General features: G+C 43.6%; 1 protein-coding gene across 1 annotated transcript; it reads right to left on the bottom strand.

The window, feature by feature from the left end:
• Nucleotides 1-1,038: 1,038 nt before the first annotated feature.
• Nucleotides 1,039-23,328, bottom strand: RNF34 (ring finger protein 34; the record flags this gene model as incomplete). Its single annotated transcript, NM_001133390.1, is given in 7 exon segments — nucleotides 1,039-2,002; nucleotides 4,588-4,789; nucleotides 5,032-5,124; nucleotides 7,442-7,849; nucleotides 8,979-9,197; nucleotides 20,673-20,738; nucleotides 23,241-23,328. Coding segments are annotated over 6 exon segments (1,122 nt in total). The 3' UTR covers nucleotides 1,039-1,811.
• Nucleotides 23,329-23,568: the final 240 nt, after the last annotated feature.

The following is a 23,568-nucleotide window of genomic DNA, read 5'->3' as shown; positions in this document are numbered from 1 at the left end:
CCATCCTGAGTCAAGTCAGGTTGGACCTAAAAGAGATTTCACAACATTTTTGCATAATATCTCAAGTTCTTTTTTTTTTTTTTTTTTTTTTTTGAGATGGAGTTTCGTTCTTGTCGCCCAGCCTGGAGTGCAATGGCACGATCTTGGCTCACTGCAACCTCTGCCTTCCGGTTTCAAGCGATTCTCCTGCCTCAGCCTCCCGAGTAGTTGGGATTACAGGCACCCGCCACCATGCCCAACTAATTTTCGTATTTTTAGTAGAGACGGTTTCACCATGTTGGCCAGGCTGGTCTTGAACTCTTGACCTCATGATCCACCCGCCTCAGCCTCTCAGAGTGCTAGGATTACAGGCATGAGCCACCACACCTGGCCCAAATTTCTCATTTCTTATGTGGTACTGGAAGGGTTAAGAGTAACTCTGGCATCAGAGCTAGGTTCAAATTCTGCATAGCCACTTTTTAACCATGAGGTTTTAGACAAGTCTAACTTCTCAGAGGTTAGAGAAGCAAAGCAATGTTTATTTCAGAAGGTTGCTTTGAGGACTGCAGAGGCAACTACAGCACCTAGCGCAATACCTGGACACAAGAAACAGCACATCAGCAGTTAACCTTACTGATAAGCAAGCAGGAAATGTAAGCACTGTTGCTCATGTGGCATTGTTTTTTTCTTTTTTTTTGAGACAACGTCTGGCTCTGTTACCCAAGTTGGATTTCAGTGGCGTGATCTTGGCTCACTGTAACCTCCACACCCAAGGCTCAAGCCATCCTCCTACCTCAGCCTCCTGAGTAGCTGGGACTACCACGCCTGGCTAATTTTTTCCAAAGACAGGGTTTCGCCATGTTGTCCAAGCTAGTCTCGAACTCGTGAGCTCAAGCATTCCTCCAGCCTCAACCTCACAAGGTGCTAGGATTACAGGCGTGAGCCACTGCACCCGGCCCCCATGTGACATCTTTGAAGGTGCTCCCACCATCTCTTCTGAAGAGGGGTGCTAGGCCAGGTCACCTGATTTAGGAACTGACCAAGACAATGTAAACAAAAGCTTTTAAAAGTAATTTTATTCCTAAAGTTAAAATCAGCTAGCGGGTAGCACTGAAAATACACCTTCACTATACAAAACAGTGTAAACTGATTACACATTAATAAGGAATTTAGCACACACACTTCTAATAAAAGAAGCTAGATGCAGCCCTTGCTATAAAAAGCTATACCTGAACAAAAATGGACATGTGGAGTCTAAGGCCCTGGCAGTCGACTAGAGAATGTCAGTTGTTCCCAATTATGTTTAAATGCAGAAACAGCAACAATGTGGAAACTTACATTCATCAAATGTTAGCATTTAAAATATACATGACTAATAAAGTGAACATTCAGAGGAGCCACTGCTCAGCATGTTCCATGTCGGCCACTTGTGGACACTGATCTCATCCAAAGAGGACAGAAGTTTCAAACATCTGAGCAGTTTAAGTTAAAAATAGGATGAAGGGGAAATAAGAGAACAGGATAAGTGTCCTCCCAAGACAGCAGTGGCTGATGCCCACATGGCGCAAACAGGCTGACTTCAATGAGTGTTCATGGGATGTGTGATAAAGCCCAGCTGAGCCCGGGAAGCTCACGTGTCCACAGGCAGACAGGCTCACGGCATGGACCAATGTTTCCACAACTCAGGATGGATCTTTCTGTCCCCACTTAGTAGTGAAAATAATGTTTAAAAATAGCTTCAGCCTTTGAACAGTAACTTTCCAGTCCCTTCTGTGCATTGAAATGTTTGGGGTCAAGTTTGGGGGTGACTGTCCTGGTGAGGGGAGCCTGTTTCAAGACTTGAACACGTGCACGGCTCGCACCACATACTGCCGGCAGATGGGACACTCACTCATGCGCTTGCCGCACTTGGTGCAGGTAACCATGTGCCCACACTCCAGTAGGACACAGTCAATGACGGCATCCATGCAAATGCGACACAGGCTGTCGTCTTCCTCATCCTGCAGCTGCAGCCGCTCGCCATCTGAAAGGCAACAGAGAGCTAAGGCCTTGGCTTCGGGCATGGCCAGCCAGCCACCCTCCCGGTCCGAAGCTGAGCAGCCACCTGCTGAATGACCACTGCAGACCCAATGCCACCCCAGTGTTGTACAAGAAATAATCCCAACTTCTCTGCACTTTGGTTCTCTCCACTAGAAATGGCAATGATAAAAGCTATACCTCAGGGTTTTGTAAAGAATAAAATGCTTGAAGTACCCAACAAATGTTAGCTATGTATTTCTATTTTATATCTTTGTCTAATTCAAGACATCTGTGATAGGGATATATTACTTCTGTAACTAGAAAAAGAAACCCTCAGCTGGTCTTCTGCAGATGGGCTTTGGAGTCAGGATGCTATTGGAATTTAACTCAGTTGCCCCAGCTTTGTATCCCTGGGAACATCACAGTCTCTGGAGCCTCATCTCAGTAGGAAAAGAAGCCTTAGCTCCCCTCTTAGGAAAGTTAGGAATAATTGTGCATCCTTCCTTCCCTAGCCTTAGAATCAACTCAAGCCATCTGTGTTCCTGGCCCTGCTGAAGTCTAACTTGAAAGAGATGGGCCGTCCTGGCTCTTGGCCCACCTTTACATCTGAGAAAATCCAGTCTGTGAATAAGAAAGACGATGAATAAGTTAAAAAAGTTAACCCCAGCCTGAGATTTGGCCATAGGGCTATGGATTTGGGTGCTTCCCTTTCTACAGGTCAGAGGAGATCAAAGGGAATCATGAATAGTTGGAACAGAACAGGAATTCAAGCTTGAAAGGTCAGTAGTCTCTAGATTTAAGAGAAATGTTTTACTGCCATTCATGGGAAGAGAGTCTTGTGATCTGGGGTCTTAGTTCATGGCCCACGACTACTGGTGTGGACCTGGGGAGAAAGGATCTATGGGATGAGACGGCAGATATGCCAATGGAGAAGGCACTAGGCAACTCAAGATGAAATCAGAGTGGGCCTTGGTCTCCCCTTCTGTGTGGAGGGTTCCTTCCCACTCTTTAGAACTTAGGAAAGCAGAGGAGCCAGTGTCTTGTCAGGGATATGGGAACAATCTTGGTAGTGACTTGGAGCCAGTCAAGCTAGGAAAGATGCCAGCTGTGCTCAAAACAAAATGTGTGTTCCACCCAAGCCAGAGATTGAACTAGGGTTAGATTATGCAGTGAGTTAATGGAGAAAGACACTGGAAACCATGCTGTCATAATAACAACCATGTTATATCCTACACCACAAAGTACTTAAGGGTGGGAGTGGCATTATCGTTGTGCACTATACATAGTTGCTATTTACATTTATGAAGTCAACTGACTTCTCCCCTCACTGCCAGAAAACCATTTCCCAGCCAGCAACCTACGACCTCTGAAAGCTCTGAGGACGAAGATTCCTGCATCTACCATTGTGACATCATTTTTGAAGTAGGATTGCCAAAATATTTTGTGCATATTCTGGGCATAAACCTGTTATCAACAAATGCTGTATTATAACCAGCTTTTAAAGGAGAAAACTCAAGATGATAAAAGTTAATGATGGGAGGGCTCTTTAAGCTAGATAGGAACATAAGATTTGTTAGTCTGAACACCACTGAGGGCCAGGCATGGTGGCCCATGCCTAGTTCAGCACTAGTCTGGGCAACATAGAGAGACCCTGTCTCAATTTAAAAATATTAAGTACATATTTTTTTTACAATTAAAAAGAAAAAAATAAATACAACTGAATTATTTTTTCTTGTCCATAAATGTTCCGTGGCTTGATCGTGTTACCAACTGAGGAAGAATTTCTGTGCCAAATTTCATCAATGTATAGTTCAGAAGTTTTTGTTCTGTTTGGTTTTTTTTTGAGACAGTCTTGCTCAGTCACCTAGGCTGGAGTGCAGTGGTATGACCATGGCTTCCTACAGGCTCAAGCAATCCTCCCCACTCAGCCTCCCAAGTAGCTGGGACCCCAGGTTGGTGCCACCACACCAGGTTTTTTTGGTTTGATTTTTTTTTTTTGTAGAGATGGGATCTCTCTATGTTGCCCAGGCTGGTCTCAAACTCCTGGGCTCAAGTGATCTTCCCGCCTCAGTCTCCCAAAGTCCTAGAATTACAGGTGTGAGCCACCACGCCCAGCCTAGTTCAGAAGTTCTTAACCTCAGCTTTTTGTGACTTACACAGAAATCTACAAATAGTTGATGCTAAGAACTATGTAACATCTGGGCTATAGGGAATTTTCCCCCTACTGTTAGATTTAAAAGTTGAGAGAACCAAGGTACTGGCCGGCCAAAGGCATTAGTGAGAAAATAAGCATTTTTACAGAGATGAGGCATTTAATTAGGGTTGTAACAAATAATTATAGTAAGAAAAACCAAACTGAATAATTTTCTAACTCACTTGGCAGTGGTGGTCTCGCAGCCATAATGAACATCACATAATGAAGTTACTACTTTCCAGATCTATAAACAGGTTCATGTAACTAACTGATACTCAGTAAAATGGTACACAGCTTTCTCAAAAATAAATTTGACTTAATTGTAACAGAAACAACCCAGTTTTTAAAAGCCTAAGGAAAAATACTATAGGGAAAAAATGAAAAGATAAACCTACAGGACTTTTGGTTTTCTTCATTCTCTTTGTATAACCGGTTTACTTTCTCTACCAGTTCCCATTTTTCACAACAGCCAGAATAGTTGACAAAATTCCGAGCCAGAATTTCCTTCAGCTGGCGCACGCTCATCCCTTCCACATCATCAAGGCTTGACAAGTCAGACAGCGAAGCTCTCACTCTCTCCTTGGAGAGCCCGGGGTTCTGAAACCACAGAGCATCCATTAGCCCTGGTCCCACAAGTCCAGACCCTCCTCACTCTAAACTCATCACTGGCCCTGAATATTCTCCCAGCCATCTCAGCAGTCCTAGAAGTGTTTCAGTATACTGTCCTACATTCAAACCAGAAGAAACATCCTATACTAATCTAGAGAAAGTCTGCAGGGCACTGTCCCTTCCTGTCAGGTTGACATGTCAGGGAAACCAAATTTTATAGGTGGCCTCACCTGATCCTCCGCGTTTTCTTCTTCATCATCATCATCTTCATCATCGTCATCGTCATCATCTTCTGTGTTTGCTGAAGTGATTTCACTTTGTACCTACACTTATACAATGTATCTGATTAGGTCAGGAATCAATCCGTATTTATCACTAGAGAAAACCTTGTCACCGATGCTCCCCATGATGACCAGAAGGCCAGCATAATGCACATCTTTGGATTCAGAATGCTGCTGACCCTTCCAAAAAGTTGGGCCCTACCAAATTGCATGAAGAACCTACATTCCATAAAGTTAGCTCCAAACACAAATTGCTGTGTGTGTGTAAAGTTATAAAATCTAACCAGAGTATTAACTCTCTCAGGAAGGTCCCATAATGGAATGCCAAAGCCATTAAGGATATGGGACGGCACTGTGTCATTATCAAAGTACCTGCAAATGGCTAGTTTAACTGGAGCCTGTAAGATGCAGACAGAAAAAAGCTAAAGCTCTGATGGGTCAGCCCAAGCATCAGGGGCATCTGATTTGAAAGATCTCAGTCCTACCACAGCTACTTAGACAATCTAATTCCAACGAAGGCTTTCTAGACTTCACTGATGGCTGAGGCTAATTCTAGTTTTTAAAATTTCTCAATCAGAACACTTTAGAAAAAACAAATCTCTTCAGTTTGGGTTATGTACCTTCTTTCACATATTTTCTTTTTACTATATTTGACAATAGGTCAGTTCCCAATTTCAAATATTCCACCCTACTGATTCCCAGGCACCATACTGTAGCATCCAACAATCCACACCACCCAAATGGTGGTGTATACCCAAAAGGGGTATGTAAGTCAGGTGTGCCTTATGTTTGCAGCATAAATATGCCAATTCTCATTTGGGAGAATAATAAAACTCCTGGCTTGGACTTATCTAATTTACGACTACAGTATGTGTTGCTTGACGACTAGGAGACACTCTGAGTAATGTGTCCTTAGGCGATTTCGTCATTGTGCGAACATCACAGTGTACTTCCACAAACCTAGATGGCACAGCCTGCTACACACCTAGGCTATAGGGCATGGCTGGCTACAAAGCCGTACATCACGTTAGTGTACTGAATACTGTAGGCAGCTATAACACAGTAATAAGTATTTGTGTATCTAAACGTATCTAAACATAAAAAAGGTACAACAAAAATATGGTATTATAATCTTACAGAACCACTGCCGTGTATGTGGTCTATCACTGACCAAAACATTATTAGAGGACACAGGACTATATCTAGAAGGCAATTAGATAAAATTTCCCTCTGCACTTATTCATTTACTAATTAAAAGACACTCGGCCAGGTGCGGTTGGCTCATGCCTGTAATCTTAGCACTTAGGCCAAGGCAAGCAGATAACCTGAGGTCAGGTATTCGAGACCAGCCTGACCAACATGGTGAAACCCCATCTCTACTAAAAATACAAAAATTAACTGGGTGTAATCCTAGCTACTCGGAAGGCTGAGGCAGGAGAATTGCTTGAACCCAGCGGGGCGGAGGTTGCAGTGAACTAAGATCTCGCCACTTCACTCCAGCCTGGGCAACAGAGTGAGACTCTGCCTCCAAAAAAAAAAAAAAAAAAAAAGTCTTGCTATGTTGCCCAGGCTGGGGGTACATAGTGGCTATTCACAGTTGCAATCATGGTACACCTGCAGCCTTGTACTCCTGAACTAAAGCAATCCTCCTGCCTCAGCCTCCCAAGTATCAGACTGAAGGCTCACACCACCGCATGCAGCTTTCCTCTACTTTTAATAATCCCCTTCTTCAGAGAAGAAAATTAAGTGTGAAAAAATTTGTTCAAAACATTTCTTTCAGCAGTTCAGAATCACTCACGTACAAGTAAATATTAATTACAAGCCCTTACACGTTATTCAATCAGGATGCCCAAGGACCTCATTGGGACAATATTATTAATTACAATTAGTAAATAACTACAGTTTTTCACTAATTCAGATGGCGCTTTCATTAAATTAGAACAATTTCACTGTAGCAAGACAAATGGGCATTAGGCTAACTTACACTACTGATTGTTTTCTGTGGTCACTGAAACACTTGTACTAACACATAACACTACAAATGTGTATGTGCTACTTTTTCACAGCCATTTCTTCAACAGTTAGTGTCTAACTGTATAAGACAGAGAAATTAACTAAGGCCAAGAGACTGATGAGCTATTTTGGGACCCTTCAGACAGCAGACTTTGGAGCCACCTAGTACCTCAGCAGACACTATACATCAGGACAGCCTTTAAGTGCAGAGTTCAGCTGGGTGTGGAAGCTCCACTCCAGCACATGACTTGAAGTTTATCAGAAGTCGTCAAGCACTAAAGGCCCCGCCATATACGGCCAAGAGTAAGCATGCTGGGCCCTGGGTGTAATTAGTTACCCCTCGTACCTGTGCCGGCACTCCAGATCTGGATGTCTGGTCTCCATCCATAAGCTCTCCCTGAAACGAAGACATAGTAGCAGAGGGGGCTGTATAGTTTGAAAAAAACGAACGTGTAAAAAAGCTAGAAGTCTGGGACCTTGAAGAATTCAGACTGCTTGTGTCCATGTCATCCTCAGAGCCTAGTCCATGATGGCACAGTACTAGATCCACCAAGTCTTCTTTCTCACGACAAGTATCTGTGGGTATATTTCTCAGAATGAGATACTGCCGCAGGTCCTTCACCTTCAGTCGCATTAACTGAGGGCGCTGAAATGCTGTCTCTTGTAATAAGTGACAAGTAGAACATCTACGGAGATTTTCTTGTAAGACTGAACAAACGGAGCAAAAATCCTTCTTGCAGTCACAGCAAACATGCTGAAGAAAGAAAAGCATTTGATGACAGCAAGATATAAACCATTATGAAAACATGAGTTTTCTTTCTGCCTTCTATTAAAATTTAATTTTAGTTCTTAGCGAAGTCCCCAGAGGCACCAGACTATTTCCAGAGGTATTTTCATGTTTCAAAAGCCATGAAAATCAAAATATTCATTGCCAAGGCAGTCTGGATTCGCAGAAGTTCTAATATAGGACTTTAAGAAAAACGCACTCTTGTGTTAATGAATTAAAACCTTTCCACCCCTTGGTATAAACATGTAATTAACAAAACAGAGCTTGAACCACATAGAGCAGAAAGCAGAATCACACTTCCTGGTCTTTTCCTACATGAACAATTTCCCCCATTTAAAGAGCAGAAGACAAAAAGCATAACAGACTGAGAGGGAAAAAGAAAGGCAACTGATCTCTCAAGGTCAATCCAAGAAAATACAGGACCCACTAATACAGTAATCTGTAAACTACACAGCCTAATCACAATCAAAGCCTTGCCACTAGAGAAGCTTAAAGAGGGCACTAAGATGTGGTCGTTTCTGCTCGCTGCATTGTTCCCACAAGCTAACATTTTTTTTCCTTAAGTATTTCAAAAGACTAAATTAATGATCAAAGAGAGCAAGGAGGCCTACCAATATGATGGGTCTCTGAATGACTTTCTATCTTAGTGAAAATAACTGTTAGCTAAGTATTTTATGTTGAATCTCTAAAGAGTAGTTAATTTATTGCATTCATTTATTCATTTGAAAGTTAAGGTACGGGATACTTTTTTGAAACTTGAATCTGAATCATAGTTACAGTAAATTATTTGTGAACAAAACTACAGACTAATACATTTCTTGCTTTAGGAAATAAACATCATCATGGAAAATAAAATGATACAAACAGGTCAAAGTTCAGGAGAAAGGATGTCTGAACATAAGAAACAATGTCTGTACAACTTGAGCAGCAATATAATCCCTCCAATTAAGTATTTTTCTAGATGGAAAATGGCTAATGGAACTAAGCTTTTGATATTTTTATAAACAGACATGAAAATTCACTAGCTATTCAAAATAACCTACAATCAAGAATTCTGACCCATGTGTCTTGTTATGTAACATTTCATCCAACTCACCTTCTTTCTAAAGACTGAAAACGAAAGTCCACAGGCTTTACAAACTATGTTGGGCCCTTCCGTAGCTGCTGGTGGGTAGGTGGAAAACTCAGGGTTTGGTGTAAATCTGAATGGACCGGTGGCTCCTGCAAATCCTGACTGCTGGCCCCTGACAGCTCCAGTTCCCATGACTTCATTCAGCAGCCCACAGCACGAAGCCCACATAGACGTGGCACCCGCCTAAAAAGGAACACAAATCCCACAGTTGAAAGCTAAGTGGAATCTGGGCTCTCTGGGATCCTCCGGGAATGCTATTCTGGAGAGGTAAGTTTGCCCTCAATAACTTTGAGATTACTATATTCCTCTGGGCACTGAAATTTCCAGCCATTTGGAAAGAATTTTCTGCTATTTCCAAAGAATATCTGGCATTGCCAATACCCATGATCTCTTGTTAAGCTAAGGAAAAGAGAATATGATCCTAATTTTACAAAACAAAAAACCTCCATACCCACCCAAAACAGATACATGTACACAGGCATGTTAAAAAAAAAAAAAAAAAAAAAAAAGGACCGGACAAAAGTCTGTTCTGTGCTATATTTGGGATATGCATATACTAAAAATTCTTTGTTTTTCATCTGAAATTCAAATTTTCAGGCACCCTGTATTTTACCTGGCAACATTAGGCTGGTGGCCATTGCACTAGACATCACAGTTCTACAGTCTTAAGGCAGATTTTCTCAGCTATTATTTAACAGAAATAACATCAATTTATTTATTTAAAAACAGGGTCTCACTGTCACCCAGGCTAGAGTACAGTGGCGCAATCTCGGCTCACTGCAACCTCCACCTCCTGGGTTCAAGCGATTCTCCTGCCTCAGCCTCCCGAGTAACTAGGATTACAAGCACATGCCACACACTCGGCTAATTTATTTTTAGTAGAGATTGGGTTTCACCATGTTGTCCAGGCTGATCTCAAACGCGTGGCCTCAAGTGATCTGCCCACCTTGGCCTCCCGAAGTGCTCAGATTACAGGTGTGAGCCACTATGCCAGGCCCATAAATTTAAATTACTTCATTTCCTTAAACCTCTGTTTTTGCATTTGTAACTGGGTATAATATACTATAGCATATGTAAATAATTTTTTTAAATGACTTGGAAAACATCAAAACACCAACTGAAACTCTCTCTAGATTTTTTTTTTACCTAAAGTTGTAGACAAACCAGAATAGATTTTAATGTATTATGTGTAATTTATTTTCTCTGAAATTTTCTCTACTTTCCAAATTCTTTTTTTTCTTGAGACGGAACTTCGCTCTTGTTGCCCAGGCTGGAATGCAATGGCGTGATCTCGGCTCACTGCAACCTCCGCTTCCTGGGCTCAAGCAATTCTCCTGCCTCAGCCTCCCCAGCAGCTGGGATTACAGGCACCCGCCACCATGTCCAGCTAATTTTTTGTAGTTTTGGTAGACACAGGGTTTCACCATGTTGACCATGGCTGGTCTCGAACTCCTGACCTCAGGTGATCCACCCACCTCGGCCTCCCAAAGTGCTGGGATTACAGGCATGAGCCACCGTGCCCAGCCTCCTAGCTTTCAGCGAGGGCCAAAGGCACGAGAATCGCTTGAATTCGGGAGGCGGAGATTGTCGTGATCCGAGATCACGCCACTGCACTCCAGGCTGGGCGACAGAGTGAGAGTCCGTCTCAAAAAAAAAAAAAAAAACAACAACAACAACAACAGGAAAGTATTTTTTTATTCTACCTTTTCAAACTGAAGATACTAAACATAATTTTTAATGACTTGATAACCATCATGACCTTCCAAGGCATAAAGGGCTATTTGCTACTCCACTAAATGGCCCAGAACTAATGTATTGCTTTCTACAGTTTTTTTCTTGTCTCTTCCCTCTCTTTGAGCCACCAGGGCTATCACTATACCTGCCCAGAGTAACCTGTCTCCTTTTTTACTGCAGCCTCAGAAACCTGATAACCATGCTTGTCACAAGTATACATAAAAGAATAAATTTTCAGCGAGGGCCAAAGGCATTTTCCCATGCTTAAAATAAAAGCTATAGTGTTTAGAACGAATAGGCTTTTGCCCTTGTCCTAATTCTTAAGCATATTCTAGAATCTAGATAATGTGATAGGTAATGGAAGTCGAGATAGCTGAGGTATTAGTTAAAATCGCAGCACATAATAATACAGTTCCATTTATTTTATTATCTGATTCTGTCAAACATTTACTGTTTGTCCAGCAAGCTCTTAAAACAAAAAGCAAATAAAAAGCCCTCAACCTTAAAAGGCAAAAGGCAATTTGGAATGCAACAGAAGGATAATGGCTGTTTCTGCTATTACCCAAAAGTAAGGCTGTATTATAAAGAAAGGAGAAGGTAAAGAAGAAACCACAACACGAGGTTCAAACAGTCTGAAGTATCAAAGCCAAGGATTTCAATATTATAAGTCTTCACACCCTATAATTCTCAAGAAATAGTGATGCCTTTAAAAGTCAGGTAAAGCCGGGCGCGGTGGCTCACAGCTGTAATCCCAGCACTTTGGGAGGCTGAGGCGGGTGGATCACGAGATCAGGAGTTCAAGACCAGCCTGGCCAACACGGTGAAACCTGTCTCTACTAAAAATACAAAAAATTAGCTGGGCGTGCTGGCGGGTGCCTGTAGTCCCAGCTACTCTGGAGCCTGAGGCAGGAGAATGGCGTGAACCCGGGAGGCGGAGCGTGCAGTGAGCCCAGATGGCACCACTGCACTCCAGCCTGGGCAACAGAGCGAGACTCCATCTCAAAAAAAACAAAAGCTGGGCATGGTGGCAGGCTTCTGTAATCCCAGCTACTCAGGTGGCTGAGGCAGGAGAATCGCTTGAACCCAGGAGGCGGAGGTTGCAGTGAACCGAGATTGTGCCACCGCACTCCAGCTTGGGCAAAAGAGCAAAACTCCGTCTCAAAAAAAAAAAAAAAAAAAAAGACAGGTAAAATTATAATAGTCCATACCTTTAAGTGATTATATACCTCAAACTCTACAGCCATGGTGTGCTTAAAAGCATGAAAATCTGGCCAGGCTCAGTGGCTTATGCCTGTAATCCCAGCACTTTGGGAGGCCAAGGAAGGTGGATCTCCTGAGGTCAGGAGTTCAAGAACAGCCTGGACAACATGGCGAAACGCCGTCTCTACTAAAAATACAAAAAATTAGCTGGGCGTATTGGCAGATGCCTGTAATCCCAGCTACTTGGAAGGCTGAGGCAGGAGAATCGCTTGAACCTGGGAGGCGGAGCTTGCATTGAGCCTAGATCGCACCATTGCACTCCAGCTTGGGTGACAGAGTGAGACTCTGCCTCGAAAAAAGAGAAAAAAAAAAAAAAAAAAAAAGGCTCAGCATGATGGCTCATGCCTGTAATCCCAGCACTTTGGGAGGCAGAGGTGGGGGAGCAGATCATGAGGTCAAGAGTTCAAGACCAGCCTGGCCAACATGGTGAAACCCTGTCTCTACTAAAAATACAAAAATAGCTGGCGCGGTGCCCAGGCACCTGTAATCCCAGCTACTCGGGAGGCTGAGGCAGGAGAATTACTTGAACCCAGGAGGCAGAGGTTGCAGTGAGCCAAGATCACGCCACTGCACTCCAGCCTGGGTGACACAGCAAGACTCCGTCTCAGAAAAAAAAAAAAAAAAAAAAAAAGGCAGGAAAATCTAGATTTACTAAGAGTTAATTTAAAGTTAGTGTTCAGCCAGGCACAATGGCTCACATCTGTAATCTCAGCACTTTGGGAGGCCAAGGCGGGTGGATCACATGAAGTCAGGAGTTCGAGACTGGACTGACCAACATGGCAAAACCCCATCTCTACTAAAAACACAAAAATTAGGCCAGGCGTGGTGGCTCACGCCTGTAATCCTAGCAGTTTGGGAGGCCAAGGCGGGCAGATCATGAGGTCAGGAGATCAAGACCATCCTGGCTGACACGGTGAAACGCCATCTCTACTAAAAAAACAAAAACAAAATTAGCCTGGCGTGGTGGCGGACACCTGTAGTCCCAGCTACTCGGGAGGCTAAGGTGGGAGAATGGCATGAACCCGGGAGGCAGAGCTTGCAGTGAGCCGAGATTGCGCTACTGTACTCCAGCCTGGGCAACAGAGCGGGACTCCATCTCAAAAAAAAAAAAAAAAAAAGATTAGTTGGGCATGGTGGCACGTGCCCGTAGTCCCAGCTAGTCGGGAGGCTGAGGCAGGAGAATCGCTTGAACCCAGGAGGCGGAGTTTGCAGTGAGCCAAGATTGCGCCACTGCACTCCAGCCTGGGTGACAGAGCAAGACTCCACCTCAAAAAAATTAATAATAATAAAGTTAATGTTCTTTTAAGTAAAGGATTCATCCGCAGTTCTTTAGAGTATGCACTCTTAAAACTGGAAAAACTTTGTTCTAAAAAATTCAGTTTGCATGTTACATTTTTTGGGGGAAAAATACCTCAACTGCAGAAAGTACTCCCAGGATAAACTTCTCTTCATTCCAGGGTTAACAGAAGTGCAGTTTTACAAAGTTTAGCTTCCTACTAATGTAGCCACTAAACCAACAGCTCTCTTAGCTTTTATCCCCCTTCTAATTCATGTCTGATGTTGCCTCTGGACTACAGTGAAAGTTCCTCACGAACAAAAGCTTCTTTTTCTCCTGCTCCTCTTTCCACCATGGTATGACTGACAAGTAACTGCGTAAAAAATTCCTATTATCTCTTCACAGGCAATGTAACATATAAAATTTTACATGCTATTTAGAAAGTTCAAAATATGTTTTCTTGGTAAAGAAAACCAAAAATCTCAAATGACACTCCCTTTTAAAAGCAGCACTGTCAGAGATTATGACCTTTGTATCAGGGATAGTTTTACAATGAATTAGGGAAGGATACAATTTTTCAAACCATGTTAATGAGTATGAGCATTAAAATTCTAGGCTGAAAAATTTTTTTTCAACTACACAGCTCTGGTAAAGGGAATAGAAGGACTTATTTTGGGAAAACAGATGGATTCTCTGTGTAGATACCAATTTTGGAGGGGGACAATTTTGTCCCATTCCTCACGTTTCTATACAAGGAAGGGAATTTCCTCTTTGTTCCCCAGAAAGAAAATGAGGAAAAACACTTAATTTAGCCCTCATTATAAAATAAAAAACTAAAAACAGGCCAGGAATGGTGGCTCACACCTGTAATCCCAGCACTTTAGGTGACCAAGGTGGGAGGACTGTTTGAGGCCAGGTCAAGACCAGCCTGGGCAACATAGGGAGACTCTATCCCTACAAAAAATAAAATCAGCCAGGTGTGGTGGCATGTGCCTGTGCTCCCAGCTACTCAGAGGCTGAGGCAAAAGGATCTCTTGAGCCTGGGAGGTCGAGACTATGGTGAGCTATGCTTACGCCACCGCATTCCAGCCTGAGTGACGGAGTGAGACCCTTTCTCAAAAACAAACAAACAAAAAAGCCCAAGCCAACCTCCAAAGTGTCCCAGGCAAAAATATTGCTATAACCCAATATTCAGTACAACTCAGACACATATTAGCTATTGTCAGCCAAATACTACAGGAATAGAAGGTAAAGAAGCAATCCTGAAAAATTCAGGTTGCAGCCTCATTAGAATCTCTGAACTTAAATTTGGGCAAAATCTTCCAATAAGAACATTATCTCCCTATGAGAAAATAACCTTAGCATCATATTGAAGGGCAAATCCACTTATAGTTATCATCTCTGAGAGGAGCATTTGCAACACTTCAGCCTTCTGGAAAGTTCAGAAATTTGAAGCAGGGGAAGCCCCTGTCACTAGTATATTTAAAGTATTTTTCTTTCCCATCCAGCTTTTTTTTTTTTTTTTTTTTTTGGTGGTTTTGAGACGGAATCTTGCTCTGTTGCCCAGCCTGGAATGCAGTGGTGCAATCTCGGCTCACTGCAACCTCTGCCTCCCGGGTTCAAGCAATTCTCCTGCTTCAGCCTCCCGAGTAGCCGGGATTACAGGCACCCACCACCACACCCAGCTAATTTTTGTATTTTTAGTAGAGACGGGGTTTCACCATGTTGTCCAGGCTGGTCTCGAACTCCTGACCTCGTGATCCGCCTGCCTCAGCCTCCCAAAGAGCTGGGATTACAGGCATAAGCCACCGCACCAGCCCCATCCAGCATATTTGAAAACTTTAATTTCCATCTCCCCTTTAAGCCCCGTGTTTCCTGGCATCCCAGTGCTGAAATGAACATAATTTCTTTTCTTTTTTTTTTTTGAGACAGAGTTTCGCTCTTGTTGCCCAGGCTAGAGTGCGATGGCACGATCTTGGCTCACCGCAACCTCTACCTCCCAGGTTCAAGCAATTCTCCTGCCTCAGCCTCCCTAGTAGCTGGGATTACAGGCATGTGCCACCATGCCCGGCTAATTTTGTATTTTTAGTAGAGGCGGGGTTTCTCCATGTTGGTCAGGCTGGTCTCGAACTCCTGACCTCAGGTGATCTGCCTGCCTCAGCCTCCCAAAGTGTTGGGATTACAGGCGTGAGCCACCGCACCTGGCCACTTATTTTTATTTTTTTAGAGACGGGGTCTCGATATGCTGCCCAAGCTGATCTCAAACTCCAGGGCTCAAGGGATCCTTCTGCTTCAGCCTCCCGAATCACTGGGATTACAGGCATGAGCTACCACTCTTGGCCCACATTTTCTCTTATGACTTGACAGAACCTATAAAAGCAATTGGAGAACTATTTAAAAGACAATTTCCCCAAGGGTTTATTGAATCTGAGCTCTTACAGTGGAGAGGGGGACAAGGGATGGGGGGAACATATGCCAATCTATTTTCTGAGCTCTTCACACTCTGCCTCTGTTATATTTCCTTGGAACCCAGTTACCATATCCAGTAGGGTCATAACCAACAAGGATCCCTCTTCTGCACCCTCCTTTTAAAAGCTTTAGAGACCTAAGTTCATGTTCTTTCCTGTTCCATTTCTGTCTTCCCTATACTTTAAGATCTTCCTCCAGTTAAATTAGCCTGTATTCCTTTTTCTTTTATTCATTCATTGCTTCCATACTGATAGTAAGATTGAAGCATCTTCTACAAACCACTCCATTTCTTCTTAGATTTTGAGAAAACCCAATTCCTGGAAAGACAGCATACTAGGCGTAGCCCTTGGGCTTCCGAATTTGCAGTCAGTTCACTGAGTTGTTGTATACTAGACATACGCCTTTGGCTTCTGCATTTGCAGTCAATTCATTGAGTTGTTGTATACTAGGCATACCCCTTTGGCTTCTGAATTTGCAGTCGATTCACTGGCCTCAATTCCAAAGTGGTGCCTTCCTTATGGAAAGGTCACCATCCATTATTTGTTCATTGGGGGAAAAAACCCTACAGTTACTCCTCCGTGAAGAAAGCCCAAAGCCAGATCTCTGAAAAGCCTGGAACTTTGAAAATGCAAGCCATGATCTGGGCTTTCATGACCTACTTGGGGACCTTAGTTGGCAGCAAAACTCCATGGGTTATACCACATGAATCCAAGTGGTATCTAAGAAGTATAACGCTTTTTCTAACAGTTTAGAAAGAACAATAATCTGGAGGGAGGGGGAAGGAGGGAGGAAAGGAACAAGGGGTGAAAAACTAACTGTCAGGTACTGTGTTCACTACCTGCTGACGGGACCAACTGTACCCCAAACTTTAGCATCACTCAATATACCCATATAACAAACCTGTACATGTACCCCCAAATCTAAAAGTTGAAATTATATTTTAAAAAAAGAACGATAATCGTGAAGACAGCTAAATTTCCTCTCTTGACCACGAATGTAGTTTAAAACAACATAGAGAATAAGAGAATGAGGCAACTATCTGCCTATGCCTGGCACAAAACTCCAAGCTCAGAGAATTTACCTGTGTTTGGAGTTTATTTTCTAGCCATCAGTGATTACTAAAAATAAATGACTTATTCTTGATAGTCTAATCCCTTTCCTACCCACTCTCTTAAGCCAAAGCTGCTCTCAGTAGAGCCACCATAGGACCATGGTCTGCCTGGCTTATATCAGTTAAAAACCAGGTATCATATTTAAAAACTTAACACCTAGCCTGGCGCAGTGGCTCATGCCTGTAATCCTAGCACTTTGGGAGGCTGAAGTGGGCAGATTGCTTGAGCTCAGGAGTTCGAGACCAGTGTGGGCAACATGGTGAAACCCCATCTCTACTGAAATACAAAAAATTAGTTGGGCGTGGTGGCGGGTGCCTGTAGTCCCAGCCACTCGGGAGGTTGAGGCACAAGAATCACTTGAACTGGGAGGCGGAGGATGCAGTGAGCTGAGATCACGCCACTGCACTCCAGCCTGGGCGACAGATCAAGAGTCCGTCTCAAAAGAAAACAACAACAACAACAAAAACTTAACACATTCCATAATAAGAAATTAAATTCTAAAACCTGCCTGGACTGCCTCAGACACCTAGATAGCCTCATGTCATTCTGGTATCCAATGCCAGTTCTCCTCTTTTCTTCAAAGACAGTGCACCAAGATTTTAGGGAGCCAGTTAATAGTACCTTTTTTCCACATCCAATTTGGAGTTAATTAAGAAATAAGACAGGCCAGGCGCGGTGGCTCATGTAATCCCAGTACTTTGGGAGGCCAAGGCGGGCAGATCACAAGGTCAGAAGATCGAGACCATCCTGGCTAACATGGTGAAACCCTGTCTCTACTAAAAACACAAAAAATTAGCTGAGCGTGGTGGCGGGTGCCTGTAGTCCCAGCTACTCTGGAGGCTGAGGCAGGAGAATGGCGTGAACCCGGGAGGCGGAGCTTGCAGTGAGCCGAGATTGCGCCACTGCACTCCAGCCTGGGCGACAGAGCAAGACACCGTCTCAAGAAAAAAAAAAAAAAAAAAAGAGGCCGGGTGCAGTGGCTCATGCCTGTGAACCCAGCATTTTGGGAGGCCGAGGCAGGAGGATTATCTGAGGTCAGGAGTTCCAGACCAGCCTGGTCAACATGGTGAAACCCCGTCTCTACTAAAAATACAAAAATTAGCCAGGCATGGTGGTGGATGCCTGTAATCCTAGCTACTCAGAAGGGTGAGGCAGAATTGCTTGAACCTGGGAGGCGGAGGTTGCGGTAATCAGAGATTGCACCACTGCACTCCAGCCTAGGTGACAGAGCAAGACCCTGTCTCAAAAAGAAAAAAAAAAGAAATAAGACAAATGGAAATTAAAATGTTTGTTTTTACTGATAGCATCAACTGGAGAACAGGACCTTGGCTCTGCAGCCAACAAGTCTGGATAATATACAGCTGATCAAGAGCAGCTTACCAGCTAGTTGAGTGGAGACCAGAACTCCATCTTTACTACAGGAAGACAAATATGAGAAGGTCCCAGAAAGTACTGAGCCAAGCACGTCAGTTCCTTCACTGAAACTCCTAAATATTCAAGTCCCTCTTTTTCCTCCCGTAGCAGAGACTGACAGTGTTTCTCCCATACTGTTCCCTCCCCAAAAATGAATTAGAAGCCCCCTCCCCTCTGTAGGAGCAAAGGAGAGGAAGCAAATGGGAGGGGAAAGAATACAAACCTAAATAATCTGCAAAAGAGTAGGAATGACAGTTTCTGGCCAATAAGGTTATAAGGACTCTCTCAGTTTCCTCAGTCAGGTTCAAACAACATAAGCCCATGAAACATCATTACAGTCAACAAAAGCAAGAGAAAAGGTGTTCTGTTTCTTTGCAAGAGCAGCAGCCCAGCTCTCTTTCTGGCACAGTGCCAGGATTTTCAAATGGCCTCAAGGTTCAGCTGTCTTTGCTTCTGTGTGTATATAATCTAATATGCTTTCAGAATCCCTGTGGGGAGAAAATACTTCAAAATGCTCAATTTAAAGAATTCACAAATTTACCACAAATTTTCAACCCTAAACTACATCAGGATGTGATCCCTTTTAATGATTCCATTAAATATATTATCAACCAGCCAGACTGGAACGAAGAATCAGAAAAGCTATGGTGGTTTCCATGAAGATTAAATGACAGGCTGGGCGCAGTAGCTCACACCTCTAATCCCAGCACTTTTAGGAGGCCAGAATCACTTGAGGTCAGGAGTTCGAGACCAAGATGGTGAAACCTGGTCTCTACTAAAAATACCAAAAAAATTAGCTGGGCATGGTGGTGCACACCTGTAGTACCAGCTACACAGGAGGCTGAGGCAGGAGAATCACTTGAGGCGGAGACTGCAGTAAGCTGAGATGGTGCCACCGCACTCCAGCCTGGGCAACAGAGAGAGACTCCATCTCAAAAAAAAAAAAAAAAGATTAAATGACAGCCAGAGACAAGAGAAGTATAGGGGGAGAGAACGAAAAGAAAGTTTATGAGTATGAAAACAGACAACTAGGCCAGGTGCGGTGGCTCAAGCCTGTAATCCTAGCAGTTTGGGAGGCCGAGGCAGGTAGACTGCCTGAGCTCAGGAGTTTGAGACCAGCCTGGGCAACATGGTGAAACTCCGTCTCTACTAAATATAGAAAAAAAAAAAAAAAATTAGCCAGGCATGGCAGCTACTTGGGAAGCTGAGGCAGGAGAACTGTTTGAACCCGAGAGGCGGAGGTTGCAGCGAGCTGAGATCGTGCCACTGCACTCCAGCCTGGCGACAGACTGAGACTCCGTCTCAAAAAAAAAAAAGAAACAGAAAACTAAATGATCTAAGTCATTCACTTTTTATTAAACTAGGTAAATAGCAAGGTAATAATAATGCCATAGACTCTTCTCATAAGAGTCTACCTTGCTTGCCATAACTCTAAGTTAAATATATTATTTACACAGTTATTTTAAGGATGAACCTAGAAGTTTTAAATTCAAAAATAATTGTCTCGGATGCTACATGAATCTACAAGGACCAAGGAGGGATACTATTCTTCCATCAATGAAAGCTTCCTCAGAGAACTCACCCACTATATGTCCAGGGTTTGTTTTAAACTCTGGACAACCTTCAATTTGCTAAAACTCAATGTCCTGTGTTAAACGACAGGAAAAAGATGTATTAAATCTTAGCAACGGTAATATAAAATAATCAGTTTTACAGTTTAATCTTGGTTAGGTTCAACTTTCCTACATAACTAAAAGCAAAGCAGAAAAAACAGTTGATAAAAAAGCAAAATCTTTATTTTTTTTTTGAGACGGAGTCTCGCTCTGTCGCCCAGGCTGGAGTGCAGTGGCGCAATCTCGGCTCACTGCAAACTCTGCCTCCGGGTTCATGCCATTCTCCTGCCTCAGCCTCCAGAGTAGCTGGGACTACAGGCACCCACCACCACACCCGGCTAATTTTTTGTACTTTTAGTAGAGACAGGGTTTCACTGTGTTTGCCAGGATGGTCTCAATCTCCTGACTTTGTGATCTGACCACCTCGGCCTCCCAAAGTGCTGGGATTACAGGCGTGAGCCACCACGCCCAGCCTCTTTATCCTATTTAGAGCCATTTGAGAAAGATGTGCTCCTTAGAATGTGAAAGGATTTCTTATCAAAACTGCTGCTTCAACTGAAATACAATATGCAGGGACCTAACTCTTTCTTAGTGACCAAATATCTGACCATATACCACAAAGGAAGGAATTCTACATCCTAAATTATTTCTGTCATACCATTTGGACATTAAGCAGGTTGCAAAAACAGATGATGAACTCTAAAATGTAATACTTTTAGACAAGACATTGGCCAAACTGATAGATTATTACAATAACGTGTGCTATAGATATAAATGTTACCTTCCTCATGCTTGGGTTTTTGTTTTCTTTTAACAGTATACTTGATCCTTAGCACCACTCCCCCACCTTTCAGAGAAAAAAAAAGGAAAAGGAATTACATTCAGTAGATTACTTTCTCCTTGATATCTCATTTTGAGCTTGGAAGAACCCAGATTAGCACAATTAATGGTGAGATCAATATAAATAAGGAAAAATGGGAAAGAGGATTAAATCAAATTAACACAGGGCACCAATTTGGATTTTTTTTTTTAATCCCTTATGGGAAGTTGATTGGATGTTACTGTAAGGTTAAAAAGTTACTTGAGTCTGAGAGGTAAGACCTATTTCAAAACATCAGTTTCTAAACCAAACCAAACCAAACCAAACCACCAAAGGGAAAAAGTAAATACCCATTCCGTACATATACTAAAACCAGCTGTTCCAGGTTTGAGTGACCATGTACTTATCCATATAATTGCTTAGCTTTTTTTGTTTATTTTTAACTGCTTAACTTTTTTTTTTTCCTTTTTTTCTTTTTAAAATAATTTTTAATCGAGACAGGGTTTTGCTATGTTGGCCAAGCTGGTCTCGAACTCCTGACCTCAAGTGATCCATCCGCCTTGGCCTCCCAAAGTGCTGGGATTATAGGCGTGAGCCACTGCGCCCAGCCAGGTATGCTTGCTTAGCTTTTAATGTAATTTTAATTCCACAGAAAGAAGTATTTCCTTACATGAACACTCACATGTTAGTATTCCATGACATCAGGAATCAGTCTCTGCCCAGAAATCTACAGATGAGCATACCCACAATTAAACAATTTCAATATAAATCAACATTAAGTTAAATAAACATTTAACAGCCCAAATCCTAAATGGTGTAAACCCAGTTTCACAAAAACAAAAGCATCATTTATAACTGTCATCTTGCACAGGCTGATGTCTATTCAGGTCCATACTTTGCTTCTGAAAATACATATCTTTTCTATAATTTCAATTGCCACCAAACTTTGTTTCTAAAATTTCATCTTGGAAAGTAGTACCTTCCACTTCAATTCAAAGCACACGTCTGTTTTCAAATAACTTGTTTAAAAATTTCAACACTGGACCTGTCTCTAATTCTTTCCTTCGATAGCTAGTTCCTTAATGGGCCACATATTTAATATTAATAAAGATACTGATTCTTAGAGGCATTATATATAAAGATCCCTGCTTTGTTTTTGGATCTTAACACAGCAGAGAGTGGTTTTCAGGAAATATAGCTTCTTCTAGATACTTTAATAGATATTTCAAGCTGGAATAAGATAAACTGGAAAGTTAAAAATAAGCTTTTACAATATCCTCATACTTCAAGGCACAGTTCCAAAGTTACCTATTCCAAAAATATTCCTTGCTTTCTGTAGCCAGAAGTATCCTTTCTTGCTCCTGTTTTGTCCCCGCTTTTTTTCTTTTTTTTTTTTGATACCTATAGCCTTCTGCCTTGTAATATGGTTACTTGCAAATAACTCTTCTTTTGAATGGTAAACTCCTTCCTAAGGGGTGAGACTGTATTTTGAATTACTTCTCTTCACCATGTCTCCCTCTTGACTAACGCACAGAAAACGTTCAACAAAACGTGCTGAATTTCTGTGACCAGCTGACACTCTTTTTCAATCTTCCATAGTAAATCTTTGACGCTTTATGGAGACAGCGTTAATCTAGCAGCTCACCTGCTAGATTACCCACCCCCAGCACACCTCTGCACTGGGATTAACGAAATCGTCTGGGTCTGAAAGTTATCATTACCTTATGACTCATCCCACTTGGTTTGAGTTCGGCAAATGAATCAATACCCTGAACTGACTGCTGTTCACAGAGCTCTTTAGAACTCTCAGTGATCGGGCTGAGAATCATCTCTCAGAAGTAGGCCGGAAACCCCGCTCCCCTTCCCCCTTTTCTTCAACTTCTCATCAGTAACGCTCCCACGCTCTCACTCCCACCTTGGAGAACTCAAGCTGCCAAATTCCTTGCTGCGTTTACCTAGTGGCGATGGAGGCACATCCAGCCTTCTCTACGTCGCGGCCCCGACGTGCAGCCTACGAAGCACCCCTTCCGCGTGGCATCCCCACCCTGAGAGTTCTTTAACCCGTTAGCCTGGCCCCGGCCTCACCACCTCCTGCACCCCTCCTGTTCTCCTCGGTCCCACGATGTCCCCAACACTTGGGTTAGTTCAAGGACTCGGGGCGGGAGAGGGCACGCCGCGCGCCAAGGGACCGAGGCTGAGGCGAGCCCTGGCGGCTCTGCCTCAGGCCCCCGGGGAGGCGCACAGGGCCTGGAGCAGAGAGGGGCCTACCCGGCGCGAACGCTAGGGGCGTCCGGCTTCTCCCCACCGCTCGGGTCGCTGACGGGGGTGGCACTGGAGGAGCTCGAGAGGGTCCGAGAGCCTGCCCTGGCTCGGTTGAGGCGCCTGAAGCCGGGCAAGCGACCCCCCTCAGCGCAGCTCTCCGAGATGCCGACTAGGTAACCGCTAAGGCGGAAAGAAAGGAGGCGCTTCAGGTGCCCTGGCTGGATAGGATTGGCGAGGAGGGTCTGTCCGGCTCCACCGGCCCCTCACCTTCATGGCCGCGACCGCCTCGGCTCGGCCGGCTCTACCAGGAAACTCAGCACCATAGCAGCTCCTCGCCCTGCCGACCTCTTTCCCTCTGGGCGGCGATTACGGCGCCCCGGGAGGCGACCGAGCGTCCGGACGTAAGGGGCGTGGTCACGCTCGCCTCGTGCCCCGGTGAAAGCGCAGAGCGGCGGCCAAGACGACCAACAGGAAGCCGACTTTCGGGGGGCCGGTCACCAGAGCCAATGAAGCGACAGGGATGGGGCGGGGCCTCTGGCGTTCCTCCTGGCTGGGAGTGCGGGGGAGGATTTTTTTCCGCCCCTAGCGAAGACCT

Source organism: Pongo abelii, chromosome 10, assembly GCF_028885655.2.
Source record: "Pongo abelii isolate AG06213 chromosome 10, NHGRI_mPonAbe1-v2.0_pri, whole genome shotgun sequence".
NCBI classification, from domain to species: Eukaryota; Metazoa; Chordata; class Mammalia; order Primates; family Hominidae; genus Pongo; species Pongo abelii.
The sequence above is the reverse complement of the archived record's forward strand: the minus strand, read 5'-3'. Positions and strand labels throughout refer to the sequence as shown.